Source organism: Pleurodeles waltl, chromosome 8 (genome assembly GCF_031143425.1).
Source record: "Pleurodeles waltl isolate 20211129_DDA chromosome 8, aPleWal1.hap1.20221129, whole genome shotgun sequence".
Lineage (NCBI taxonomy): Eukaryota > Metazoa > Chordata > Amphibia > Caudata > Salamandridae > Pleurodeles > Pleurodeles waltl.
In genome coordinates this window covers 437696775-437709157 of record NC_090447.1, presented here as the reverse complement: position 1 = coordinate 437709157, position 12383 = coordinate 437696775, and the positions used below count along the sequence as shown (strand labels likewise).

At 43.3% G+C, this 12383-nt stretch overlaps 1 protein-coding gene across 37 annotated transcripts in view; it reads right to left on the bottom strand.

Moving 5' to 3' along the window:
- INPP4A (inositol polyphosphate-4-phosphatase type I A) overlaps positions 1-12383 on the bottom strand; it is a 997999-nt gene that overhangs the window by 95782 nt on the left and 889834 nt on the right. For all 37 annotated transcript variants that reach the window (XM_069204338.1, XM_069204341.1, XM_069204354.1 and 34 more), the window contains one exon: positions 778-890. In XM_069204338.1, coding sequence (XP_069060439.1) covers positions 778-890 — 113 coding nt within the window. The remainder of the gene's footprint in view (positions 1-777; positions 891-12383) is intronic.

Below are 12383 nucleotides of genomic sequence, written 5' to 3'. Positions count from 1 at the left end.
ACTTTCCCAAACTAACAAAAGAAAGACATTTGTCTTCAAGGCTTCAACTCGTATGTTGAAACTGGATAGCTCATGATATTGGAACCCTCCTACTCCAATTCTTTTCCTAGAAAACATCGAGATTTTACTTCTCTAAATTCAGTTTACAATTAGATGATTATTTGTCTTACCTTGTTTAGACTAAGGTTCCAAAATAGTGGCTGACAACCCCCAAGGCTTTGCCTATCCACATATTGTCCAGACCAACAAAGCCCAACGTCTCATGGAACCAGATGCTTCAAATTTGTTAAACAACTTGAATCCAGCCCCTAACCAGAATTCCCAGCAATAAAGACTAGACTGAATAACCACTCATGCACCTGTTCTACAAGCTACTCCAAACAATGCTGTTTACTCAAACTCTGAAGTTATAACATGTAGTCTAAAAGATGGTCAGTACTGTAAACTGAACTAAATGCTTTGAGCAGGGTTTATTGTAGCAACCATTGTATTTCAAAGACTACCATGTTTTAGCGTCAAGAAAATAAAAATGTAAAAATATAATAATTTGCGTCCTCCAACATCTACTTGTATCTGTACTAAACCAGTAAGGTAAGGAAATAACGAGAATAATACAAAGCAGGACTACTGCGAGTTCAACAGTTTAGACAGAATGGTGAAGGGGATTTTTTTTTTTTTTTTTTTTAAAGTAAACTGGAGTATGAAGTGCTAATATTTGTCCCTCTTGACACAAACAGAAAGTGACATACTAAAATAAGTTCAGAAGAATTCTAATACCTCAGCAGCTTGCCAAAGAATGTCGACGTTCTTGTTCTTCCGTGCTTGGACATTTTGTCCCAGAAATCTCAGAAGTTCAGGCAGGCAGGTTTGGCTACGGGATCGAGGCAGGCCTAGAAACAATACCATACATAATGGATAATTAGACGAAAAACAGGAATACAAGATTGAGCATAAAACATAAAAGCCAGCATTTCATCCTGTTGCACCCAGAGTAAACTAAGTGCACAACCCGTGAATCTGTACGTACAGGACGAGATTTGAGGTCATGAAACACTAAGAATTTAAGTTCTTCAGACAACTAAAACATATTTTTTTAAACTTTATTTTATTAGTGTTTAATAACAACAAATACAATATACAGTGCTAGATTGTGTACCATACACATATTCTCCTGAATTACATTTTGTTCACAGTGACAGTCTGAATAAGATACGTCAAAAGGTAGTGACTGCATGCACACTTTCGAAATTGTAGGCAAAACACTGGCCTACAGGACATCAGGTAAGGCGGGCCAGTAATTAGGAACCACAACCTTAACCAATCCAATGATAATCTGTTGTCTCAAGACGTCTCAACTATAGTGATGGATCTTCTCCATCACTGCTCGAATCTCTGCTGGATTTAGAGGCCCAGTCACCAGCCTCCAGGAACTTAATTAGCAATTGGGCCCACTGAGAAATCTCCTCCGCAGCCCTTTCGTCTGTGCGTGCCTGTTTCATCTGCTGTTCCTCTGCCCCTTCCTACTCCTACAGATCCATCAACCACAGGTCAAAAGATGGTGCCTTTCTACCGAGCCAACCAATGGCTACTCAGTGTTTCGCCAGCAACAGGGCCAGCTGTGCAAGCTTATACTGTATTTTATGACCCTTGCATCTGATTAGACTACCCAAAGAGAGACCTGGGGAGTCCTTGGGATCAGAAGCCCCGTACCCCGTTCTGTGCGGGAAAGAACCAACTTCCAAAACTCCTGCACCTGCATACACTCCCAAGCCAAGTGCAGAAAAGACGCACCCACCTCCCCACAACACTCATATTTCGCACCTCTAGTGGGCTCTATCTTATTTAGTGTTTATGGTGTTACACACATGCAGTGAAGGAAGTGGAAGTGGAGCAATTTAAACCTATTGTTGCATGATATTGTGCGCACCAATCCAGCCGCTCTTGTCCAAACCAAGTCAGGGATGGATATGCCCATTTCCCGTTCCACGGCTGCCCGTGACACAAATTGTTTATGAGTCATGTCACCCCTGAGCGCTCTGTAAAACAGAGATCAGATGTTGCCCATCTCCCCAACTAAGCGGCCCGTCCAATACTCCGCAGGGCCATCCAGCCAAATCTCCCTTGAGACGCTTTCTAGTTTAACATAGTACAAAAAAAATGCGCTAGACCAACCTCAAATGTGTCCTGAGCTTCCTGAAATGAAATAAACATTTCCCCTGGGTATATATCCCTGCAACCTGGCATCATCCCACTCTCCAATGTTCCATGGACAAGCATCTATCTATATTCCTAATATTTCTAAAGGGTGTCAGGTTGCACAATCTGAGTCCCCTGGTGTATGGGGTATGCCATAGAACCATCTTCACCACCCATTCCCCCAGCACCCATCTGCTGTAGTCTTTATAAGGTATGGGGCTGGAGTGTCAGACCCCCCACTCCTCCCCCCCCACCAATAACTGTGGTAGAGATAGGCCAGCATCCTCAGCCCCAAACAGACAGCTCTCCCAGTTGCTTTAGTGTGTGGAGCCATCTGCCAGTGTGCTGTAGGTGTGCAGCATAGTAATAACACCTCACACTCGGTATGGCTAGTCCACCCTCCACAAGGTCTCTCTTGAGTGTCGCTAGTTCACTCTGCGCTATCCAGCTTCCTAAAAAAAACTCTTCTCTCAGTGGGAAAAGGGAATATGGAAGGAAGACCATCTTTGCAATAGCGGTTCGACCAATCAGGAAGAGAGGGAGTCTATTCCAGAACTGAATGGAGCCTTGGAGGCCCGACAGCACCCTGTCCACATTCAACAACTAAAATAGTTGAAGCAATTATTGCAACAGTTTTACTTCCAGCTTTGGTTTAGGTTTTAAGTAAAATGGGCTCAGGTGTGTAAATGTGGAAGTTCTGAAAATGAAAAAGGGCAAATATTTTAGTTATTACCTTCCTCAGATTATTTTATTTTGAGAGAGATTTTTCACATGGTCTTCTCTATTTCTCTTTTTTTAAGGTTAGGTACATAATTATATCTCTATTGGTCTTTTCATCTGAACCAATTCTCAAGTATCATATTTCCTCACACACCTTTGGCCATATTATTAAAGGAAGGCAACATAGTTCAAGGCAACTGTTATAATGAAGACTTCCCCAGCAACGGTTATTAACCTTTTCTTCTCAAGAGAAATAGTACTATCAGACACTAACCGTCTCCACAACCTCTTCAACTAACTGTGACAGAATTTTGGAGGCAGAACGTTGTAAGGAACACTGAGGTAGGCAGGCAGAACATAATGGGGGAAAAGGAAAAAGGAAAAAGGAAAATGGCTGGGCAGGACTGGGAGAATATGTGGGCATGATGACAATGGGAGGATATAACAAGCCCCCCAGAGAAAGGTAAAATATAAAAATAGTATGACATATAATCATCCTAAGGTACCCTATGCAAATAGAAATATGCAAAGTTCACAGAATTCAGGCCAGACAAAATACAAGTTTGGCAAACACTTTCTATAGAAGTCTTGTTGCCAGTTGGGGTCCTTTTCAGACATCCTGCTCTTTAGACAACATTATCTTTGGAACCCAGTTCGTTCTTACCAATGATGACTCTGGCGATTGCTATAAAACTACACAATTTGCCATTTCCCCACAATTAGCCATTATTCAATTTTCTCACACTTTTCTTCACTTCAAACAATTGTGAATAGTTAAGAAAACTTAAAAGATTTATTATAGAAGAGCCCTTGTTTTGTAACTCAGACATCAACTCCACTTTTTTTTTTACACACTTTAAACTGGTTGCAGTATGCAACACCTTTGCTCTGATTCACCTTCCCTCTTTCACTTAGGTAGGGCCTGTCTGGCTCAGTAGTCGCCTCACTGTCAAGCCAGGATGGAATGAACTTGCTGCCTGTGTTCGTAGCATTTAGGGGGATAAAAGGGAAACCACAGTGATGGAATTGGAAGCAGTGCGATAGGCCCAGATCACCTGTAAAGACAAAAAGATTTCCAGGCATTCTATTCACATGATCCAACTGCCAACACATTTTGACCATCCTGGCTATATTGTGTACCAGGCCACTTACTCCCAGATAGTATTAATCAAGTCTGGGGTGTCTTACCAACATTTCTAGTGGGAAGGCCTTCACAAGCTATCGGATGTTGAATGGACCCCACTATTGATGATCAACTCTTCCAGAATCTCTTCATCAGCACATACATCCATTAGGAAATTTGTCAAGACATCATCATGGCTTGGGAGATCAACATGTTTACTGCCCATCCTGTGCAATGATCAACTAGCACCAGAACAACAGTCTCTTCAATCCCAACCCCACTCAAAGGTTCAGCGACGTCCACTGCCACCTCACTCCAAGATTTGTTAGAGACAAATATGAAAGGTAGGGAGGAAATCTGGGCAACATTTTCTTTGGCACAGGCTGCCCATGCTATGCAGGATTTGGTTTCCGTTCAATCTAATAATCCATACTTGCAACCAACACTGCCTCTTCAGTCTTTGTTTTTGTAAAGCTCCTTCCTAGGTTTCCCTCATGGGCTAATTCTCCAATTTTGATTCTTAATGCTCCAGGAAGTACAAACGCTCTGCAGTGAAACAATTCCCTACCTGTAAGGTTAATTTCATGTCTTACATACCTAAAAGGTCGGATGGCATCTGGTACATTTTGTTTTGCACAGCTGTAATCATATTGTCAGTAGAATCACCATTTTCCATTTCCTCCTCGTTGATCCCTTTTTGCACAAGTGATAGCACTGCTTCATCAACATCATTAAATGTATCACAGATGCTAGGTTCCTAAGCCCAAGTAGGCACTCTATCTTAAACTAAAAAGATAAAGAATTCTAGACTGAGAGACCACCTAGCCACATGGAGGGGGTGGGGATGGGGAGTGTGCTTTAATCTCTTGCTGGTAAAAGTGAAAACTAAGGGTTTGTGTGCACAACAAAAGTGATGCCCCAGAGATTAAATTTGAAGTGGCATATAGTGCAGTAGCATGCCAGTGCTTCTCTTTCCACCGCTGTTTAGTTCTTATTGGCCCACTTCAAAGTCTTTGAGGCAAAAGTGATTAACCTTTCCTTTCCTTCAGCTAACTGCAATAGGGTCAAGCCTAGACCCTTACTACTTGCATTAGTGAGATCAGTGTGTCTGGCTGCGTGAACATTTCCTAGTGTGATGGCCTCTCAGATTTCTTTGATTCTCTCAAAATCTTTCTGGGACCATGGGAAATACAATGTTTTTTTTTTTTTTTAAAGAGTATTCCTATAAAGCCAGGAAGGAACTGAGCTCTCTTTGATTTCAGCAGAAGGTGCTTCCTTTGCTGTCTTTACTAGGTCAGCATCCGGTGTCACTCCATCCTTAGAAAGGGTGAGTGCCCCAAGTAGGTTATGGATTAAACATCTATTTGGCACTTCTTTTTATGACCTTTAGCACTAGGTTCCTCAACCTGTCCAAAAAGTTGGCTGTATTGTTCCATGTCACAATCACAGTTTTGAATATCATCCTGAAAGAGATGTTGGGTAGACCTTCTGCATAATGCTCTGGAAAAGAGGCCATGAGAGCCAACCCGGAAGGCATTCTCCGGAATATAAAGGCTCCTAAAAAAGTTATAAACAAGAGGTGGGCACTTGAATTTGCATGTAAGGGTACCTTCTAGTAACCCAAGATTAGATTTAAAATGCTAAAGCATGAGACTCCCCTCATGGTACTTAATATTTTAGCACTGTTAGACAGGAGATGACTGTCCTCCCATATCCTGGCACTCAGGTTTCTCAAAACAACACAACCCTGCCTGTCTTGATACCTAAAACAATAGGTGGAAGCCATCCATATCATTACATTTTCTCAATTATTTGTGCTATTATGGTATATTTTAGCCACTCTAGCTGAGTGTCAGGAGAATCAAGAATATCCATTTGTTTCTCAAAAAGATTTCCTCAAACATTTCTTTGTCAATCGTGGAGTAGGGGGAACACAAACCAGCAACAAGACACTAACAGTACTCCAATTTAGAGTTACTGTACCAATAGGAGGTCCAGGTCTTTTCCCTTGTCTTTGTCTTGTCTTTTGAAAACCATCTCCTTCGCCGCTTTCTTCTATGCATTTGATAGTGTTTACATGCTTGGCTTGGACTTTTCAGCATGCGCTGTAGAAATGCCCCTTCTTCCCACATTTCACACACACACACACACACACACAGGTTCTTGCTGAAAAAGCTGAACTGTTTGCTAGATAGTCTACATTATCACATCGAAAATATTTAAAGTTGGAAACTCCAGAAATAGGCTTGGGATTACTTGGGGATACTTTGTCTGCAATGCAGCAAATATCTACACTCTTGGCATCTAGTTTTACTGTGCAAATCTGTTGTTTCGCTGACATCTTAATTTTCTTCCCACTATCTGCTGTGTGCTTGAGCCCCACAGTTATCACTATTGCTTCCTTCAGCTATGGGTTTTTCGTAGTAACCTTTTCTGGAAGCAAGGATTATTTGTATGTCTGACAAACTGGACCCTAATAAGGGACTCACTGAGTCCACCAAACTGACAAGTGTTACATTTACCAAGATAATGTAACAATACTTTTTGTTTGCATTCTCCCAAACAATGTTGTAGCTCTAACGTTAGTCACATTGATCTTCCCATCAAAACGATCATCTGATTTTTTTAAATGTAGCTCCAAATACATCTCTTGGTTCCTCTGCTCCCTACTTCTCAACTGGTTCAGGGAGATTTTCATACACTTTACATTCTTTTACCCCAAGCTGAGTAATAAAACGTACTGTTTTCTCAGATGGGACAACTTCTCCCCACAGACTAGAATTAGGTACAACTCAAAACATTTAACCCAAAGCTTCCATGGAAAACGAGGTTCTCCTAACCCATTTAGGAAAGGCTGGGATTGGGACATACTGGCTGCTGCCATTTTGGTCAACATGAATAAGTAAAATCCAGTAACTATACAGAATGTATGAAAAAAGCATACCAGATAATGTTGCTGATAATCTTAGGTGCAGGCAGGGGATCCAAATGGAATAAAAAGTGAATCATGCAGCAAGAAGACAGCAGTGCCAGTACAAACAACTGAATGGGCACAGGAGAAAAAACAAACTATGAAAAACACTAAGACAGCACATTAACAAAATTAACTAAAATAATACAGAACCAAGTCAATGCTCAACCAGGGACATAGCTTGGGGGGGGGGGGGATATTTGGGGTGTTACACCCCCCTAATAAATGTATATTCTGGAAAATTGTTGGGTACGGGTGCTTTCAGTCGAGTATGGTGAGGTGTCTGTCTGATTTCACATGGAATTTTTACAACACAGACAAAAACGCACAAACACTCTCTCCCTCTCTCTCTTCTTTAAAAGTCCAAAAATGTTGGTTATTTTACAAAATATTGTGTTTTCGCTCATTTAGTACCCCTACCAATCCACAGTCGTCTCCCTTTTCGCTGCCCATTTAGCTCCTCTCATGTGCCCTTGTTGTATAATACAGTGGTTCCCAACCTATGGTCCGCGAAGTCCCTTAGGGCGTACGTGACTACTTAGAAAATGAAATAAAATTAACAGATTAAGTCCCCATCTTTCAGTAATGATTCAGTGGGGGTTCTCTGGATTTCAATAATGATTTGGTGAGGGGCCCCGGATTCCAGTAATGATAACGTGGGGGTCCACAGAAGTCAAAAGGTTGGGAGCCACTGGTATAATGTATTTTGACATTTTATGCCAGAGCAATTGTTGGAAAATCTGAAGCTCACGGCCCCAAACCCCCCACAAAATCTTACCGACCAAGCTACGCTCCTGTGCTCAACTAGTTCAAAGCTAAGTTCTTTTTCCTTTATTTTTCCTTTTATTCCACTGTACCTCCACAAGTTGCAAAGACAGAGTTAACTTTCTAGTGGTACTCCTTCATGTTGAAAATAATGTTTTTTTGTACTGTAAGTGCAGTAAAAGTCCTTGCACAGAACTAAAGTCCGATGGGCGTATTATGAGTAGAAGTGGATGAGCCAACAAATTAACAGGGAGAGCTGAGCTAATAGTCAGTTCTGGTTCTAAGAGCCTGAGTACAAGGCAGGCCATGACAATATTTGGCATGTTAATAATGCAAAAAACATAATGTTTGAATATATTAAGATGTCTTCAAAATAAAAAAAGCATATTTTCTTAACACAATGAAGGCTTTACCTTAGCAAATCATGTCATACCTCTGTAGGGAGAAGTATTTATTAAAAGTGATATTTTTAAAACACAAGGAAACAAGTTACTTACCTGTAACTACAGTTCTCCAGTATTGGTATTGTTCATAGACTCGCATGCTTGGATCATCCCCATCGTCAGACCCAAATATAGCAGTATGAAAAAACTTTCCACAGAAAACACTGTTAAAGTGCTCTCACTTTATAGCTTATTTGCTTCATTAGAAAAGACCCAAAATCCAGCCAATCAGGCAACAGCACCCTCTAGAACCCTCAGCACAGAAGTTCCAGTCTCTCAGATTTTCCAGCAAAAGTAGAAGAAATGTTAAAAAGAGTTAAGCAGAGCCCAGTAGGGAGGAGATTGTGTTGCATGCTGTAGGAAGTTGGCTCTCTATATACTACATCAAAGTGAAATGTACTGTGCACAGACTCCAGGGGTTCCCCAGAGGCTTAACAGAGGCTAAAGTAGATAATACTAATGCTCTTTTTTGTGGTAGTGTGGTCAAGCAGTTAGACTTATTAGAGGATAGTGCAAAGCATTTGTTGTACACACACAGGGATGGTCCTGGCTGGGGTGGTCACTCCTCCCCATTTTCCCTAATGTTCCCGCTGGACTTGCCACCAACAATGGGGCTTTGTCTGGGGGTGGGCAGCTCCACTAGCTGAAGTGCTCTGGGGCACTGTAATCTGAGGCTTGAGCCTCTGAGGCTCACCGCTAGGTGTTACAGTTTCTATAGGGCGGAGGTGTGAAGCACCTCCATCCAAAACAGGTTTTGTTTCTGACCACAGAGTGCACAAAGGCACTTACCCCATGTGGTCAGAAACCTGTCTCAAAGTGGCAGGCTGGCACAGACTGGTCAGTCCTACACTAGCAGTTTGGCTAACACACAGAGGGCATCTCTAAGATGCCCTCTATGTGCATTTTTTAATAAATACCGCACTGGTATCTGTGTGGGTTTATTGTGCTGAGAAGTTTGATACCAAACTTCCTAGTATTCAGTGAAGCCATTATGGAGCTGTGGAGTTCGTAATGATGTGGTGTGAGAGACTGAGTCTGATCCACGACAGGTGACACTTGTCGCACCAATCCGGGTTTTGCTCCTGCTAACTAGCAGTGCTTCATCTCGACCCAAGGGCAGGGATGAATGGGAAGCCGAGCACAAGACATAATTGATTTCTCAGGGAAACCATGGTCACTCAGGTATCATCCTTTTTTCTCAGTTACATTAGTCTCACATACACAATAACAAACAGAGGCAGTATATGTTTCAATAAGATTTTAATGAAGCAACTGCACCTTAGATAGCAAAGCATGTGCTGCAATAACCAAGACAATACAGCATGACAAGATTAAAATTGTGACAAGGACAGTAAAGCATAGAAAGAACGCTACCATATTGTCAATAGGGTCAACAGACCTATTCCTACCTAGGCTATAATAGAGCACAGCATGTTAAGCTCTAATTCTGCCCTTTAGGTTCCTCTGGGAAGACATCATCCCCCATACCTGAGCAAAGGCCTGAAGTCTGCATAAGCAGCTGTAGCAAAGCGTTTAGCAATTCAGCATACAGTCGTGGTTCTCTGCCTAGAATCTCCCTGGTGTAAGTGGTAATGAAAGAGGCCTTGGTGTCTCCAGAATTGGTGGCAGTGGTGGGAGATGGTGGTGTACTGTCTGATGGTTCTGGAAAACGTTTGCAGTACTCTTGCAGCATAGCCTGAAGATCTCTGGCTAAATGCGATGGAATTTGCAGCTCGTCCTTCGGGTGTTCCTCAAAGATATGGTAAGGAGGATACCTTTGTATAGGCTGAGGGGTATAGTATCCTCCATAATAGGAGTCATCTCCCTCATCATCTTGATATTTTAGCTGAAGCTCAGAAGGGCTATGAGCTAGGCCCAATGGTCCCTCTTCATCAGAGTCCTTTGGATCCAGTAGAGTACTTGGGGGGTATGGTGAGACTTTACTTGGAGAAGTGTCCTGTGGCTTTAGAAACGTTATGGTGATTTTTATATGCACCTGTAGTGTACCCAATGTTGTTGTCGACAAGGGAACATAAGTTGTCATCGTTGGTGGTGGTGTAGATGGTCTCATCGATAGCGGTCTTGTCGACGGCGGTGTCTCCACCGATGGTGCCATCGACAGTGGTCTTGTCTACGGTGGTATGCTCATCGACAACAATGCCATCGACAGTTGGGTCTTCGTCAATGAGGAAATCTTTGTCAACGTTATGGGCGTGTCAATGGCAGTTGTCATACTTGCCTTAGAAGGCCTCGTCAACTATACAGTTGTTACCGTAGTCGTCTACAGCATCGTCGATGGGGGGGAACTCTCATCGACGCAGCAGAGGGTTGTGAAATAGGCCTCTGAGATGGAGTTGGAGACTCACAAGAGGAACCTTTAGAGGAGATTTTTGTGGATTTCTCCTTTTTTCACAGTTTTTTTTTTTCAAATATATGTTTATTAACTATTCGCTGTCTTACATGTGCAAGTCCATTTGCGGCAACATCTTGTTTTTATCATACATATCAGTCAAGAAATCCGTGTTCATGTTATACTTTACAGATACTTTGTTACATGACTCCTTAGTCATTTTGCTTACCATTTAGTATTCGTTAATCACTGATTCTAATATACTAACATTTCTACTTTAAGTGGTTTTTTACTTCGTGATTCTTTGTTACCATTTTGAATTATGTGACCTCATAACAGACTTAACTCAACTTCAAACTATATATAAACTTAATGGCTTATGTGGGTGGGCCTTCGCACCTTTTAAAGGAAGACTCTGCCGGAGCACTTCAATGAGCAGGGATGGCCAGCCATCCGTTCTCCCCCCCTTCCAGTAGTTATGTAGCTATTTGTGTCCAGTCCCTCTCTACCCTTTGTCATTAGGTGCGGCCTATTGGTATGTTCGTCATTGCCCCAGTTCTAGTCCCAGGGACCTGTCATTAGGTGCGGCCTATTGGTATGTTCGTCATTGCCCCAGTTCTAGTTCCAGGGACCTTCCCCCAAAGGCCAAGTCTGTTGGACGTATTGTTCATCTCATCCTACCACCTCTGGAGCTATCGGTCTCTTCATTAGGTCGTCCCAGCTTGTCACTAAGTCCTCCCACTCCGGAGCAATGGGGGTCTGGCGAACTCCCCTGGCCTCCTCGGTTTTTAAGACCTGCAGTTCAGCCCTGGTCCATCTCGTAACATCGCCTTTCCATTCAGTCAGCGTTGGGTGGCTGGAGGCCTTCCAGCCCCTAGTGATCAGCCTTTTTATAAAGGGCCAGAGTCAGGTCCAGGAAACAACCCCTAACTTTCCCCCGCGGGGCACCGGCCTTGAGGCCCAGTAAGCACATAGCAGGTTTTGTCTGTAGTTCCGCCTCAAATAGTCCTGACAGGACCGCCATCATCGCCCCCCAACCAGCCTGCAGTACCGGGCATCCCCACACCATATGATCCAAGTCAGCCTCCCGTCACTACATCTGGGGCATGTCCTGGGGGTCCCCCCATACATACGGAACAGTCGGTGAGGAGTGAGGTACGTCCTATGTAGGTAGTTGTATTGGATGTAACTTAATCTCGTGTTGCGTGAGATCTTCCGGGGATTAACCAGTGCTCTGTTCCATTCTGCCTCAGACAGGTCCCACCCAATCGTTCTCGCCCACATTTCTCTCAGAGAATGCAGAGGGTCTAATGCAGCCTCAATCTGAGCTCGGTATATTTTAGCAACCAAATGAGGTTCTTCTCCTGAGGTCATCAGGAGGTCTAACACCCCGTGGACAGTGGGCTCCGCATTAATCGTATCCCAATGGTCCTTCAAGGTATGCACTAACCTCCTGAAGAGTAAAAACTGTCCCGAGAAACTCCCCCCCGATAGGTCAGTGAAGCTCCTCAGCACCCCCTCATTGAACAGCCCCCCAACTGTCACTACTCCTGCTCTTGTCCATGGTCCCAACCCTAGCCCCCCCTGTCCTTTTCCTCCCGGGTCCAGGGCAAGGACCGATAGCGGCAAGGCCGGGGAGTATGGTGGGCCCACTCCAACCCTTCTCGTGCACTGTTTCCAACATTTCATTGCAACACTATTCATTATGTTGTCCCCTAAGGGGGGGAATCTGCCTGCCTGCCATACGTGCTACAATCCGAGCTGTGTCTATCTCACAGTGGGCGGTACACAAATCCAGATGTCCCCTGCCCACCA